Below are 17,585 nucleotides of genomic sequence, written 5' to 3' on the forward strand. Positions count from 1 at the left end.
ACCTGTACAGCTATATCCTACTTTGTGTGCCTATTGGTTATCCATAAAAACTTTAAATTTCTCAAACAACCCATCTCCACACACTTGCAACCTTTTCTATCACTTGACATTCCCTTTAGATTGTAAGCCCTCACAAACCTGGCCTCCTAACCCTCTCAAATTGAATTGTAACTGCACTGTCTCTTTATTTTGTAAAGCGTTGTGCAAACTCTTGGTGCTATTTCAATTCTGTGTAATAATATAGTATAGGAGAATGTAGCTGTATACTGATATATTCATTAAAGACGTATTAGGATAAGAAAATGATGCGTTCTTCATTCCTTAACACATGTTGCTAAGAGTTTTCACTGTTCGATTTTATTACCATGTAGAGCACCTTAGCTAATGTAGTCATAATTTTTTAGATTTTATGGTGGAAAATCAGGAAATTGTAGACTTTCTTTATAATATTTACACATATATACTAATAATCCACCAACTGTCACACATAGCTGTTAATGAATATTTGTCACTATTATAAAGCTATTTATATTTGTGTTCTGACTTTTTTTTGTAGGATCAGAGTAATGAGAAAGCACTGATTGCAACATTACACCAGCAAATTGTAGCTCTTCAAGTCAGTGAATCAACGGCTGTAGCAAAGTTGGAAGCAACAACTACCAAACTGCACAAATTGGAAGCCTACAGTTTACGTTTAGAACAGAAGTTAGATGATAAAGAGCAGGCATTATATTATGCCCGTTTAGAAGGCAGAAACCGAGCCAAGCACCTTCGCCACACGATTCAGGCACTGAGGAGGCAGTTCAGCGGTGCACTTCCATTAGCCCAACAGGAGAAATTCTCCAAGACAATGATGGAGCTGCAGAGTGACAAGATGAAGACTGTTAATGAAATGCAGCTTGTGCAACAAGAACAGAGGGATATTGAGACCCGTGCCTTAGAGCTAGAGCTAAAGCTAAAGGGCTTGGAAGAGCTTATTGCCACCCTTAAAGATGCTAGAGGAGCTCAGAAGGTTAGTGATCCTGATGCAAAGAAATGTACAAACTAGGGTGCAGTATTTATAGACATAGATATTTATATGTTTTTTTTTTACTAATCATACTTTATCTTGCCAGATGGTTCGGTATTTGAAACAATTGCAACAGCATTTAACATAATGAAAAATAGTAGCAGTTACTCAAATACTCAAAGTGGAACTACGTTGAAAATAATGACTAATTTACCAAACCATGGCCTGTTCTGGGCCTCTAGGCTACGAAAGTGGCTAGCTTGCTTTGTTTATAAGTGGTAAATATGGCAACAGTTCAATAGTTCTTAAGATCCTCCTACAGCACTTACTATAAGAAATTAAGGGGCTCTGGAATTTAGAAACAGTTGGGTCATCTCTTCAGACATGCTGTTGACACTGTCGTTCGCAGAGGAGATCTGTGGAAGAGTTAGAGAAATCTTATACTTTTTCCATCATCTACTTTGTAAGCAAATATTTATCGACCTTAAGAGCCAAATTCACACTCCGTGCATTGGGGGTAAGCCTTCTTCGAGTGGGGGGGTTGCGTGTACATATAGACGGGACCTCGGGGAATTTGCCTCTCCAGCATTTGGGTGCTCAGAACACCCCTTTTAGCCCATTGGCTAACTCTTTGTGGAATCTCCTTCATCTGTCCAGCATCTTCTTTCTTTTGCTACAATACTCAGCAGTGTCTCCTTCTGGATACCTCTCCAAGCCCTGGGACCCCTTGTTCCCATGCATCAGGCATTGTATCCCATCCAGAAGAGTCCATTGGGACCAGTTTCTACAGTTTGCTGCCTTAGTAAGGTCTTGACCCCTCATGGGGCCTAGTACTTTTTTCAACCTTTTGGACCCTGCTGGCAAAGCAAAACATATAAAGGACAAACAGGGTCATCATTTATAAGTTGCAAAGAATATAACAAAATATGTAAAAACGAAATCAAGGCCGCAAAAGTTCAAAATAAATGACATGTTGTAAAGGAGGAGAGTAAGCCAAGCCCAAATAATTATTTGGATGTATTGATAGTAAAAAAGGTTAGGTCTGAGCGTGTAGGCCCTTTGCAAGATAATTTTGGGTTGGTGATGGGGGACAAAGATGAGGCAAATGAGAGAGCTCAAGTCCTTTAATAGAAACTCTTTAATGACTGGAAGATACATTCGCGTTTAATAAAAGACCACTAAATGCTCCAGAGCTTAGTAAATGAGCACAGAAGCTCTGCTGACTTTCATCATCCGATTATGCAAGCAAAAATGCTGTCTTTTTTTTTTTTTTTCTTGCACATGATGGGGTATTCTTTACAAAGTGAAGCCTTGCCTCCTTTACTAAGCTCTGGAGCAACTGCACTTTTGGACGAGCATTTTTGGAGTGGCACAATTCATTTGAATCGGCCTCCTCGCAATCCAAAAAGGCCCCAGAAGAAGCTCATGTACCAAATCTTGGCACAGAGTTGTAGTTGTGATTTTTGTGCGATTTGGAAGTGCTGTTGCTGTAAATCTGAGGGGTAGATCTGAAATGAGGGGAAGCTCTGCCGATTTTATTATCCAATCATGTGCAAGCTAAAATGCTGTTTTTTATTTTCCTTGCATGTCTCCCCCAGATTTACAGCGACTGCACTTCTAAGTGCACTTTGCACTTGTAGTGCAAAGTGAATTTGCCTTTCGTAAAATAACCCCCTTTGTGTTCTCCTATGTTGTTAGCAGGGATCACAAAAAGGTACATTTTTGCGATGGACTAGCTCCAGAAACCTTCCTGGGACTCAGCCATCTAGAGTTAGGTCCTCCTTCTGTGCCTGACTTGCACACTTTTGAGGATTTTTTTTCTTGGTTTTATGCCTTTTCAGGTAAATGCTGTTGGCTATTTAGCTAGGGTTTCTTCTCCTTGCTCAATGGCTCTTGGATGCTTTTCTAGACTGGGCAGCTCCGATTTGTGAGCCATGTGCTGGATTAAAGTTTGGCAGATCATGCCACTGAGACACCTCCGAGTGTTTTAGCAGATGAATCTTGCTCATTCTCCTGTTCTTTTGGTTTGTTTTCCCCAGTCTGGGGTTATAGTACACCTCTATCCCTGCCTACCCTGAAAAGGGTACATCTTTTGCTCCTTACTATTGCTCCTTACTCGTAACTATTCAGTAATGCGAGGTTCCCAAGCTCCTTGGATATATTTTGCCAGATGGACTGACTGGCCAGGCAACCTTATTCTTGTAATATTACCTTCCGTTTTTGCATTTTAAGATTTGGGAGTGTAAAATTCAGGCTTTGGATCTTTTAGAGCAGTGGTTCTCAACCTCCGTCCTCAAGGTAACCCCAAAGGGCCATGTTTTCAGGTTTTTCGTTACTTTGCACAGTTGCTTTAAATCAATATCCATGGCATTGTATTGAGAGGGAAGGGAAGTTGCCTACAGTTGCAAAGGCCTTTCTGCTTTACCCACATTTTGAGCTGTTAAAGAGAGGCTGGAAACTTGTGCTTTAGTTGTGATGGTCTGTTACAAACCTCAAAACTTTTATCTCACTTGGAATTGGGACTGATGTCTGTACAAATGTGTAGGACAATCTGACTGTGTGTATGGGTCATTGATAAGTTGTCCAAGAACCATCTCGTCTTGCGAGTAACTTCACCTCATCTGGTTTAACTTTGGGGATTTGCCCTTCTAGTAGTCCTGTGTTATAGAAAGTTTGTTGCCCTTTCTTGGTTCTGTCCCGGGCTGTTGCTAACCCCTCAGTTGGACTAGTTATGGAAATCCCTACTGTTTCCTGGGACTCTCAATGGGCAATGGAGGAAAAAATTTACGTTTTTTTTGTACTTTCTATAAAACCTTTTTCTTCATATCCAACGGACACATGTTCGTTTTTTTCTTTTTTCTGGCTTTATGTATTTCTTGCTCACAAAACCGAGGCATGCTGGGCAGCAAAGTTATACAGAAGCTGGCTTTTACAAGTTTTCTGTTTGCCAGTGTCCCTAGTTATTGTAGGTGGCAGTATAACTTGACTGTTTCTGAATTCAAGCGTCCCTCAATTTGACCTTAAGAAAAAAATATTTTGGGGTAAGTACAAGAATTTTAAAAATTCTATTGTATTATTGAACAGGGAGAGTGGGATCTTGCGATGAACGGACTCAAAGTAGGGTTGCAGCCTTAGAAAATAAAATGAATAGATCTCATTATTCGTGTTTTCGTGAGTTGCAGAAAAGTTGTCACTTAGTTTTATTAGTAATGACAAATTTAGATGAAATGCTTCTTTATGTCTTTGCAAATAGGCAGTAAATTTAAAATATTTCAGTACATATAATAAAGTAGTTGTTGAGTATACTCATAGACAGCAGTTCACACAGAAGATTAATAAATTAGTTTTGTATGGGAACCATTGACATAGTGTGGAATATCAACCATGCTCTGACATTTGGTATTAATTTACCATTAGGTATCTGATTTATTGTAATTTATTAGGTATTGCAGGGGTTTTATCTGTGAATTGGGGGAAAAAACATACTAAATGGACAAAACAGCTGACAAGACTGTAGAAATTATTGCTTAATTTTTCATTTTGAAGTAGCCTGTCACAACACATTTTATGTCGCTTTTCTAGGGCATGAGTTGATCAGAGTAAATGTGCTTTCGTTTTAATGTTCTGCAGTTCTGATGTCTTCCAGAAACATTTTATTTTGTTCTCCATAGTGCAGTGTCTACTGTAGATATGGGCGCCATATGTGTGTTAACTACAATGTCTGTTTAATACAGGGTAATATATATCCACATCTCTCCCACTGTAATATATCCACATCTCTCCCCACTGTAATATATCCACATCTCTCCCCACTGTAATATATCCACATCTCTCCCCACTGTAATATATCCACATCTCTCCCCACTGTAATATATCCACATCTCTCCTCACTGTATATATCCACATCTCTCCTCACTGTAATATATCCACATCTCTCCCACTGTAATATATCCACATCTCTCCCACTGTAATATATCCACATCTCTCCCACTGTAATATATCCACATCTCTCCCACTGTAATATATCCACATGTCTCCCACTGTAATATATCCACATCTCTCCCACTGTAATATATCCACATCTCTCCCACTGTAATATATCCACATGTCTCCCACTGTAATATATCCACATGTCTCCCACTGTAATATATCCACATGTCTCCCACTGTAATATATCCACATGTCTCCCACTGTAATATATCCACACCTCTCCCCACTGTAATATATCCACATCTTCCCCATACATCACAGTCCGCTCAGCCCCCCCACCACATCACAGCCCTCAACAACTCCACTTTCACTTTAATGTCCTCAGCGAGTCAGCAGCACACACTTCTTTTCAGACTAGTGTCCTCACTCCCTGTAACTTCACCCCCTCACTTACCTTGAACCGACCAAAGATCATAGGGAGGCACGGCATGTCTCGGGTGGAGGGCGGGTCTTGCCTACATGACCAAAAGTGAAGGAAAATCCCTGCAATCAAACACTGGCCAGCAAAAATAAACCTGGAAGGCGTTTTAAATATACATACTCCAACCAAAACTAACTAAAAATGTATTTGCTTAATGTAAATTAAATTTTTTGGGATCTTCAGATTGGTGGGTGAGATATATAGATAGGGATGGGTGGATAGATTTTTGTGAATTAACCATCTGCCTACAGAGACATCTCTGCCTTTGATAATCCAGCAGTGATGACCTGTAATAATGCATCACTCCAACTTTTGATTTCGTACCCCCTTTTTGAGATAACAAGAAGGTAGGAAAAGGAATATTGGGGAAAGAGCTAAAAATACAGAAAACCCAAGCATTGACGAGCCATAGAAGGCAACGGCCTGTACCCTATTCAGGCATTATTTCCCTGCAATGGGTATTGCACTAATTTTTAGTGCTTTGGTGACACGTCATTTTTTTAATTAGATAGACAGAATTTTTTCAAAGTTTATGCTGAACACTACGGAACACTTAAGCCCTGTACACACAACCGGGAATCCCGTTGGGGGGAAAAAAATGTTGGTTTTCCCGACGGGATTCCTGACAGGCTTGCCCTGAAAAGCCATGTATACACATGGCCACACAAAAACCTGCCGTTCTTTTGAATGGCAAGAACGCGGTGACGCCATCAACTACGACAAGCCGGTGTCTCGTCACATTCAATTTTGTCGCCGCCATCTTGCTACACCCCAGACTAACGTTGTATTCTACCGCACATGTTTCGAAGTGTTATCGAGCATGTGTGGTTTTTCTACCCTGCAGGTAAGCATACAGACGACCGGTTTTCTCGGCAGGAAATACTCTGCCGGGAATCCCGACGGGAAAATAAAGAGCAGATTCACCATTTTACCATCAGGATTCCCGGCCAAATGCTCTCTGGAAAACCGGTCGTATGTACGAGGCTTCAAATCTGCTTTAGTAAAGGCTTGAAAATGTATATCTACAGGTTACAGAATGGCACAAGAAAATGGAGGAAGTGCGTCTGCAGGACCTGAAACGAACTCGTGAGTTAAATCAGAAGAAAGAAGAAATGAAATATTTGAATACTGTCATGTCTGAACAGGAGCGAACAATTACCAATCTGGAGGAAGAGCTTGTTCAACAAGGCAAGGTAAAGACCCCCATGAATAGGAATCAATTACAAATATATATTGCTATATATAAACAGGCTGTTGCACCCAGCATTTCTAATCTGAGAGAGCGAGAAAGATTATACATTTTTTTTATTTTTATTAAGTGTAATATACCAAGGGGGCTGTAAAAACTGAGGCCCGGTTTTTACACCTCAACAGCCCCTGGGATTTCTAACATTACAGCCTGAAAGGACTATACACATGCCATAGCCATGATGCTTTATGACTGCAATTTAAAGTGTTATAAAATGCAGCTTTTTTCTTTTTTTTTTTTAACACATTTGTTAAACTTGCCTGTTCTGGGTAATGGTTTTGCACAGAACAACCCCAATCCTCCTAGTCTCGGGTCCACCACCGGCGCTCCTGACCCTCTCTCATGCTGAGTGCCCCCATAGCAAGCAGCTTGCAATTGGGGCACCGAGCAGACTGGCTCCTAAGCCACTGCTCTGTATGTCCGTTCGCATAGAGCACAGCTCGGCCCTGTCCCTGCTCTCCTCCCTTCATTGGCTCACTGGCTGTGATTGACAGTAGTGGGAGCCAATGGCTGCCACTGCTTTCTCAGCCAGTGAGGAGGAAGAGACCCAGGAGAGTCGCTGTTCTCGTGCACATCGCTGGAAAGAGATGGGGCTCAGGTAAGTATTGGGGGGGGGGGGGAGGTGCTGCACACAGAAGGTTTTTTACCTTCTTGCATAGAATGCATGAAGGTAAAAAACAAACTTGAGCCATTACAAACACTTAAAATTCGGGCTGCACTGCAACAGGTAACGCCGTCTGTCAAACTCACCCTTTGAGATCAATGGGGTTGCACCGAAAGTACAAGCCTAGCACTTGGTCCACAGTTGCGGTGCAGTCCCGTATTGTAAAATTGCCATTTCAGGAGGTGGCAGGAAGCCAGCCTCCGTGGATCGCTTTTCAGAGGGTGGTCATGCATCACTGCCCATCTGAAAGTGCCCTTAAACTATACATTGTGTGTGTATGTATGTGTGTATGTATGTGTGTATTTATATATTCTTTATTTTTTTTTTAATCCCTAAGTTTCATGAGGAACGTCAAATGGCCTGGGATCAAAGAGAGGTGGAACTTGAGCGTCAGCTAGATATGTATGAGCAGCAACAACATGAAGTGCTTATCACTGCACGGAAGGTACCTGCTTTGATTGGTTTAATTGTCTGTTATTGCTTATTTTTCTTTTTTAATAACGCGCTATCTTTGTCTTCTAGTTTGAAGAAGCTACTGGAGAAATGCCCGATTCTAGTCTACCCCTCCCACAACAACTTGACCTAGCACTGCACAAAATAAAAGAGCATGTGCGCACCATCCTGGAAACCAAAACCATATGCCAAACATTACAAGAGGTAGGTCTGACCGTGTTGGAACACAGAAATATGAGAGAATATTTTAATATAAATTTTACAACTCTTACTTGCATATGTTATAAATGAAATAATATGGAGTCTCAATTTAGTTCTGTTATATACAGTATACGTTGCTACAATTAGCATAATTGTACTGGTGTCTTTATACTAAATATTAAAATATTTATCGTATATACTCAAAAATAAGCCGACCCGAGTATAAGCCGAGGACCTAATTTTACCATAAAAAAAACTGGGAAAACGTATTGACTCGATTATGAGCCTAGGGTGAGAATGCAGCAGCTACTGTAAGCGGAAAAGAGGGTCAACAATGCCCATTTGCCCATTGCAGTCTCACTGTGCCATACCTCACTGTGCCCATTGCAGTCTCACTGTGCCATACCTCACTGTGCCCATTGCAGTCTCACTGTGCCCGAGTACCTGCAATCTTGACAAGCGTCCATTTTTTAAAAGTCGCGGCTTCCAGCCTCATACACTTGATCGGATTTCCATCGTATCGTGGAATTTTGTCCGAAGGGCGTTTGCCGTGAACTTGTTCTGCATACAGATGTTCTGCAAAAATTCTCAGCCAACAAATACAAAACTGTGGTTTTTCAGCTCTTTAGCGCCACTTTTTGTGCAACTTCTGCTAATGTTGTGCTATAGTTAGCATTGTTTCTGAGCATGCGTGTTTGTACTTTGGATTTTTTTTCTGACGGACTTGTGTACACCCAATCGGATAATCCATCATCACACATTTGTTGTCGGAAATTTTGAAAGCATGCTATTCAAGCCCTCATGATGTAAAGCATTGCGCAAACTGTTGGCACTATATAAATCCTGTATAATTCAGAAAAAAAATATGTATATAGCGCAGCATTTTACAAAATGAAGGCAGACAGCACAGTACAATGCAATTCAATACAGGAGGAATTGGAAGTCCCTGCTCGTTAGAGCTTACAGTCTAAAAGATGCTAAATTAAAGTATCATGGTTTTGCATACATCATCATGCTTTTTACTTTGTTACTGTAAATCGGGCACAGAATTTGCTAGTGTCAGACTTCCAAATTTCCCTTTCTGTGTAAAATATATACATTTCTATTTTGAGATGGGAATCATCATTTTGAAAGAAATAACTTGTTAAATGAGCCATTTGACTTACAAAATTGCAAGCACCTTTTAATACTCCTCCACCTAATTTTTTACTGCCGTCCTTTTATTTAGTTTTCAACCTTTGCTGTGAGTCAAACTGTCAGGCTTCACTGGCAATCTCCCTGTCTTATAAATCAGAACATGTCAGTTAGGTTTAGCAGCGACAGTTATGGCGGCTGCTTATTGATTACATTCTCCAACTGTTTCGCTGTCTGTAGGCATGACATTCCACTTGTTTTTAAATAGCCTTTTCCCTGGGTAGGGAAAGAAGAATGGACAGTTGAAATATCTGGATCATCCCTTGGTACAGTTCAGGGTGCACGGTTCCCAGTAGTCCTTATTCTGGGGGGGGGGGGGGGGGGTATTCATTTTGTAGAGGTTTCCTCTCACTTCATTCACTTGTGTGAAAAGGGCCAGAGATAAAGGAAAATTTCCCCCCAATGGAATACAGATGGCAATAATTCCCTATTCTATCGAGAATTAAAAAAATGGTTTTGATATATTTTAAAGTCTAACTCCAGGTATGGAAATTTTTACATGGCTTCATCATTGATCAAGCTTGGACCAATGTAAGTATGAATGTGCCATACCTGCAGGATCCTCCTGGAAGCTGGAAATCACTGTAGTAGGTACGGAGGTCCGCTCATCCTCGGACTGTCCAGCAGACACTGTGTTCAGTGTTCCGCCAATCGCATACATTCTTTCATTCTCGAACAAGAGGACGTCCAATTGGCAGAACACTTAACACAGTGTCTGCTGGGAAACTGTCCGAGGATGAGGACCTCCGTGATAGGCGGAACACAGTGTCAAATGCCTATCGCGAACGGATCGCCAGGAGGAAGCCGCAACTTTAAAAAAATAGTTTTGATATATTTTATAGTCTAACTCCAGGTATGGCAATTTTTACATTCATTGATCAAGCTTGGACCAATGTAAGTATGTATGTGCCATACCTGTAGGATCCTCCTGGGAGCTTGAAATCACTGTAGTAGGTACTTCTACTACAGTGATGCCGCTAGCTTCTGGATTTCATGCCAAGCAGGTACATTGCTGCATACTGAAAACTGGAGGTCGCCTTCTTGGTGCAGGTGCTGTTTAACCACTTGCTGCCCGGGGCATCCAGATATACGTCTGCAGAATGGCACGGGCAGGCAGAAGGACGTGTATATATACGTCCCCTTTAAGAAGCGGTTGTTGTGGACACTCGTGAGCCCGACCGTGGGTCCCGCAGACTCGATCGCCGCAGGCATACCCGCGATCGTCTCACGGAGAGATAGAACGGGGAGATGTTAGTGTAAACACAACGGGCCAGATCCACAAAGCAGTTACGCTGGCGTATCTATTGATACGCTGCGTAACTTCTAGGTTGCTCCGGCGTATCTTTGTTTTGTATCCACAAAATAAGATACGCCTGAAGCTGGGCTAGATCCGACTGGCGTACGTCTTAGTATGCCGTCGGATCTAAGGTGCATATTTACGCTGGCCGTAAGGCTTTTTTCGGCGTAACGTTACCCCTGCTATATGAGGTGTAGCCAATGTTGAGTATGGACGTCGGGCCAGCGTCAAATTTTCCGTTGTGTACGTCATTTGCGTAAAACGTTCGCGAATAGGGCTTTGCATAGAATGACGTTCACGTCGAAAGCATTGGCTTGTTGCGGGTTAATTTGGAGCATGCGCACTGGGATACCCCCACGGACGGCGCATGCGCCGTTCAGAAAAAACGTAATTTACGTCGGGTCAAGACGTATTAACATAAAACACGCCCACAACTTAGCCATTTGAATTGCGCGCCCTTACGCCGACACATTTACACTACGCCGCAAATTATTTGTGGATACGGGAAGTTACGGCGGCGTAGTGTATCTGAGATACACTACGCCGGACGTAAAGAAGCGCCGCGCTAGGTGGATCTGGCCCAACATTCCCCCATTCTGCCTAGTGACACTGTCACTGATCGTGTTCCCTGTCATCAGGAACAATGATCAGCGAGTGTCACAGCAAGTCGCATCCCCTGACGGTAAGAATCACTTCCTAGTGAACACTTAACCCCTACAGCGCCACCTAGTGGTTAACCCCTTCACTGCCAGTGTCATTTTCACAGTAATCTGTGCATTTTATAGCACTGATCGCTGTAAAAATTGTCCCAAAAATTATTTGTAAAAAAAAAATTAGAAAATCATTTCTCATTTTCCATCCACTTCAGTTTTATGTGCCACTTTGTGTTGGTCTATCACATAGAATCCCAATAAAATACATTTTACGTTTTTGGTTGTAACTAGACAAAATTTGGAAAATGTCAAAGGGTATGAATACTTTTTCAAGGCACTGTATAGACATTAAAAGGAAAGCATGATATAGATACTAAATTACCAGCAAGGCCGTACTTGAAGTTAAAAAGGGGTCAACTGGTATTAGGGCACACAATGCAGAAAGTTTAATGTTCAATGTATAACATTATGGGTTTTATCTTGGGTTCACACTGAATGAGGTTTAGGGGTTAGGCTTAGGGGTTGGGGTTTGGGGTTTCCCATTGAAGAATATGGCTACGACTCAGGAATTGGAACAGGGACCTCCCCCAGAGGTTAAAGGTCAGAAGGCGGGTTTCCAGAGGTCAAAGGTCACAGGGCGTGGCTGACCCACACCCACCAAAGTGTACCGCCTACCCCAACTAAGTCGGGGAATAAACAAGTCGGGGTAAGCGTCTTGCATGAACTTCGCACAATTTCAAACCGGCATTTCAGTCCGACTTCGTGGGCGATTTGAGAAGCATCTGTGCGGGTCCATGCACATCTGTGCATGGACCCGCACAGATGCTTCTCAAATCGCCCACGAAGTCGGACTGAAATGCCGGTTTGAAATTGTGCGAAGTTCATGCAAGACGCTTACCCCGACTTGTTTATTCCCCGACTTAGTTGGGGTAGGCGGTACACCAGTAGGCGGTACACCAGTAGAGAAGTGAAGTTTTAGAGGCAAGGTTCAGTTTGCAGTAATAAACCAGGTAAAACTCTGACCTTTATTTAGGCCCAGGAAACAGAAAGCATAGCGAGAGATTTACTAAAATTGGTGCACAGAATCTGGTGCAGCTGTGTATAGTAACCAATCAGCTTCCAACTTCAGCTTGTTCAATTAAGCACTGACAATTAGCCCTCGTTTACACCGGGCCGATTAGACATGTCAAATCGCATGCCAAATCGGAGCCTACTGCCACTGTCAATGGCACTGATTCCAAAAAGTAGTTCCCGAACTACTTTTGGCAACTTCGGGGGCAATTTCAATAGACATCTGTCTATTGAAATTGCCCCCGAAGTTGCCAAAAGTAGTTCGGGAACTACTTTTTGGAATCAGTGCCATTGACAGTGGCAGTAGGCTCCGATTTGGCATGCGATTTGACATGTCTAATCGGCCCGGTGTAAACGAGGGCTAATTGTCAGTGCTTAATTGAACAAGCTGAAGTTGGAAGCTGATTGGTTACTATACACAGCTGCACCAGATTCTGTGCACCAATTTTAGTAAATCTCTCGCTATGCTTTCTGTTTCCTGGGCCTAAATAAAGGTCAGAGTTTTACCTGGTTTATTACTGCAAACTGAACCTTGCCTCTAAAACTTCACTTCTCTACTGGTGGATAGTTTGAAGTAATGAAAAGGTCCTAGGCCGCGTACACACCATCGGTCCAAACCGATGAAAACGGACTGAAGTTCAGTTTCATCGGTCCAAACCGTTTGTGTGTGTGTGTGTGTGTGTGTGTGTGTGTGTGTGTGTGTGTGTGTGTGTACGCCCCATCAGTCTTTTGTCCTTCGGACAAAAATGAGAGAACTTGCTTTAAAATTGAACCGATGGACCGCTGACCAATAGGTCCAAACCGATGGTTAGTAAACAAAAGCATCGGTTCAAAACCCGCGCATGCTCAGAATCAAGTCGACGCATGCTTGTAAGCATTGAACTTCGTATTTTTCAGCACGTCATGTGTTTTACGTCACCGCGTTCTGACACGATCGGATTTTGAACTGATGGTGTGTACGCACATCAGACCGCTTCAGCGGTGAACCGATGAAAACGGTCCGTCAGACCATTCTCATCGGATGGATCGACCGTGTGTACGTGGCCCTAGGCATCTTACTGTCACTTTCAATTCTGATTGATATATTAGTGAAGCCAAATGTTACTGCAATGTGTATGTATATGCAGTATTCAAATTAATAAAACTTATTTTGCCATATTTCATGTTTATACCTAAAGACCATCAGTATTATATTGGCTATGTGACAGCTGACAAGGGGTCACCAAAACAGGTAGGCACAGACAGCAATACAAACCTCTGAGGTTTTAACCTTTACCCCCTTCTCCTCAAAATAGTATTTTCCCTGTTGCTTCTGTCACAGTTGGTGTAATTTTTTGTCACCAGGACAGGAAGTGATGGCAAATCTCTCCAATGTAGACACAGACAACAGTTAAAGCTAAAGAGAGATTCTAACCTTTTACCATGCTATTCAAAACTAAATAAAGAAACACATTTTGGCTGGATATGTCCATTCATATTGGAGCTGCACGATTCTGGATAAAATAAGAATCACAATTTTTTTGCTTAGAATAAAGATCACGATTCTGAACTTTTTTTTATGTGAAAGATTTTCAACCCCTGAACATTAGATTATCAAACAAGATGGCAATAAAATAAGACATAATACTCTTTGCTTCAATCAAATTTAAAGAATTGTAATAAAAAATAATGTAATGTGTAAAGAAATAAAAAAAAATGATCATTTATTTCTATATTAGTGTCCTTTTTTTTTTCATTTTATTTTATAGTTCTCACCAATACCATCACAGCTTTTTTGTTTATACTTCAGCTGTCGGCAATGGTGCAAAGCATTGAAAAGTTATTTTACATTTTTATTTATTTGTAATTTGAAACATGTAAATATATGTTTAAAGCTGTAAAAATATTAATGAACAAAGCAAACAAGAAAAAAGTTGTAATTATTAATATTTTGTAAAATAGAAGTAAATAAAAATCAATAGGAAAATAATAATTAAATGGAGAAGAAGAATAAGGAGTTAATGAAGGCTGATTAAAATATTAAGGGGTTAAACGGAGCAACAATTTAATAAAAACCCCATAATTTTTATTTTTACAGTGTGCAGGGACCGCCCTATCATCTGCCGGCTCAGCAGGGATCAACAGAGCGATCCCTGCTGAGCAAGCAGATGATAAAGGTACGGATCCTCACGGGATCCATACATGTGAAATGGCCCTTTTGATTTGTAAATTAATAAACAGAAAGATACAATGTTTCTTTCTTTTTATCTGTTTCTTTCAGCATGCTGGCTGCTTTTTTATTTTTTATGACCGCTGTGAGCAGGGAACTGCTCTGCACTTTTTACATGAATCATTGAAATGCTGGATTAAGATCGTGTGGGGGGGTTCAAATCGAGATCATGATCTTTTATCAATTAATTGTGCAGCTCTAATTCACATTCAGATGTATGTATCAAAGCAGATTTGGAACCCTGTATTATTGGACATGTGCTTCTTATTGAATAGTAGGCACCTTTGGGTGTTGAATTCTACCCTTTGACATAAAGGTTGATAAAAAATCCACCTGAACAATTTGTAAATTTGGCCATTATTAAACATGCAGTGTCACTTCTGACCACTGGAGGGAAGCATTTGTTACAAAATAAACACGTTAAAGTATAACTAAAGCAAAACTTTTTTTTTTTTTTATAGTTTTGAACAGATTGGAGATAAATTAGAACACCTATTAGGTTTTTATTTCTGTTTGTGCCCCTATTAAGGAGGTTCACCCTCTCTATGTGTCCTGTTTACCATTATTGAGAGCGTAAAACAAAACCCCAAATTTTGAGTTGTCCCCAGAAAAGTATGGAGGGCTTCTGGGGGCCCAAGGGATTCTCTTAATTTGCAGGGCTTTCCTCTCACTTCCTGCTTTGACTATGGGACAGGACGTGAAGGTGAATTCCCCCAGTGGGACACATATGGGAAAAAAACAAACAAAGCTGACGGGCAATAACACTTTTCTGGGGATAACTGAAAGAAAAAATTTCAATTAAAAAAAAAAAATGATTAAAAAAAGTAAATAACTTTAGCAAAAGCTTGCAAATTGACACAAGATGCTCAAGATGCTCTTTTATATTAAAGTAAAACTATAGGCATTTTTTTTCATTTTGGAGTAAGCAAGGGTAATAAATTGCCTATAGTTCTACTTTAATATAAAAGAGCATCTTGAGCATCTTGTGTCAATTTGCAAGCTTTTGCTAAAGTTATTTACTTTTTTTAATTCTTTTTTTTTTTACTGTGAGTACAGCATGTTTGCTGATGGGTCAATTCCTTGTATGTAACGTCTTCATAGTTATTGGTTGCACAAGCGGGAACATATTGTAGAGTAACTTTTACTACTGTAAGCTTAAAACTTTATAGGGTGCTGTTTCCTTTTTGCATGCATCAAAGCACAAAAAGCTGGCATTGACAACGTGTTTATCATTTTGCATATTTAATAATAAATTTATGCAACTTGCCTATAGTTCTAGGTTAAATGTATCTCCGGGACACAAAGTCGTGCACTGCACTTGCTCTTTATGGTCTGTCTTTCCAGCCAATTGAATTCATAATCCCAATAAGAAGTTTTTGAATGACAATTAACATCCTGTATTTTTTTTCAGAAACTTAAAGAAAAAGGAGCTCTCCTCTGGACAGCTGAGCAAAATGTTTTGAGTCGTGACAAAGTGATAAATGAACTGAGATTGCGAATCCCTGCAGTCATAGACAGAGAGAAGCTGCTATCCGAGTTTAACCAAAAAGAAGAGGATTCAGAGATGCGCCAGGCCTTAAAAGTTGCTCATCAAACGATTGAGAATATGCAAGCTCGACTTAATCAAAAAGAAGAAGTTGTTAAGAAATATCAACATCTTTTAGCAAAAGCACGAGAGGTATGTGAAAAGTCAGAGAATTCACACTAGACACAGGGTAGTGTGAATCACTAATTCCAGAACACTAAGGCCCCTTTCACATGGGCCAGAACTCTGCTTAACTCTGGGTTTTCTCAACCGGGATCTGTCTGCTGATCCCCTGCTGAGCTAAGCAGAGCAGCCAGATGACAAGTCCCTGTCCACTCTACTTATGCAGAGCAGACATGGACACAGCCCGCTCTGCTCTATGGATGTAAAGGGATATAAACAGGCCAGTTGTCCATTTACACCCAGCTGCTTTCCAATCCGATCCGGCCAGATGGAGAGGAACGGATCCCCATCGGCTTGTTTTTTGCTAGATTGGAGGTAGACGGTTGTAAATAGAAACATATCTGTTTACATCCAACTGCTTGTCGAAGGAGAATATGGAGCGTTAGATCAGGTCTGCCTGAAAAACTGACAGGTTTACCCGATCGGACCTCTCATCCAAAGGGGCCTTAGGGGTGATTGCAAAGTTTTGCTTTCTAGTATGTGAAGATTGAGATTTTTTTTTTTTTTTTTATCATAAAAATACTGGTTAAAATATTTTCAGAACAAAAAAGTATATTGATCGGGTGACACCTACGTCTGTCAGGTACACACACAGATCCCGGTTCTGTGATCACGGGGGGCCCATCGGTCATTGCGCCGGCCAGGCACTCGCATCGGCTTGGGAAGTGAGCCACGGGCATGCGTGCCTCTGGCAGCGAGCATGGGCACGTGGCCAAAAGGCAATATGACGTAAGGTAACGCTTCGCCCAGAGGAGCCTACTGTAACGCCACCGCCGTTACACTCTGCAGAACGGGCGCAGCTGCACCTGTTCCCGAACAGCTGTGCTCCGTTCTGCAATGCGCTCGGGTCACTTCCGGTGCGCGGAGGTCTGCGTTCCACGCTGGAACGCAGAAGTGCGTCTTGGCCTGCCGCGGCTCCTCCTTCTGAGCTCCGTGGCAAATTTAAACGCCCAGGTTTGACTGCAGGTCGTTCAAACAAAATACTGGGACACCTGCCGCCACCTGGGACCCCGAACCTTCACACCAGATCTCACCACTTAACCAGCGCTACGAGGATTGCTCTTCCAGCATACTGCGCTGCCTTCAGACCCCTCCTGGTCCAGTCCAGCATGAACCCTTGGCAAACCACCTGCTACTCAGCCATAACCGCAAGTACTCAGATGTTCATGTAGCAACCATTTATTCATTCATATCTGTGGAGTATACTTATTCATACCTAGGAGCTGCTGTGTGCCTTATATGCCTGCAAAGTACCTTTTACTTGCCTATGAACTAAGCCAGTGATTATCAAGGACTGTTAGACGTCTAACTTACCTGTAGTTGTTACTATAGCTTTAAGTACTCTGTCATACTACTAAGTAACCTGGGTGACGTCCATCTCCACTTCAGTTTAGTTGCTCCTTTCCCTCAGCTGGTACACTTTAGAAGTAGTCCTGGACTTAACTACGCTTATGAGGTAATAAGCG

The 17,585-nt window shown here is 41.5% G+C and overlaps 1 protein-coding gene across 1 annotated transcript in view; it reads left to right on the plus strand.

Annotated features, from left to right (window-relative positions):
- Positions 1-17,585, plus strand: part of CEP290 (centrosomal protein 290) — a 245,302-nt gene that overhangs the window by 123,371 nt on the left and 104,346 nt on the right. The window contains exons 30-34 of the mRNA XM_040344166.1: positions 557-1,012; positions 6,449-6,613; positions 7,671-7,778; positions 7,856-7,990; positions 15,823-16,089. Coding sequence (XP_040200100.1) covers positions 557-1,012; positions 6,449-6,613; positions 7,671-7,778; positions 7,856-7,990; positions 15,823-16,089 — 1,131 coding nt within the window. The remainder of the gene's footprint in view (positions 1-556; positions 1,013-6,448; positions 6,614-7,670; positions 7,779-7,855; positions 7,991-15,822; positions 16,090-17,585) is intronic.

Source organism: Rana temporaria, chromosome 3 (genome assembly GCF_905171775.1).
Source record: "Rana temporaria chromosome 3, aRanTem1.1, whole genome shotgun sequence".
Taxonomy (NCBI): Eukaryota; Metazoa; Chordata; class Amphibia; order Anura; family Ranidae; genus Rana; species Rana temporaria.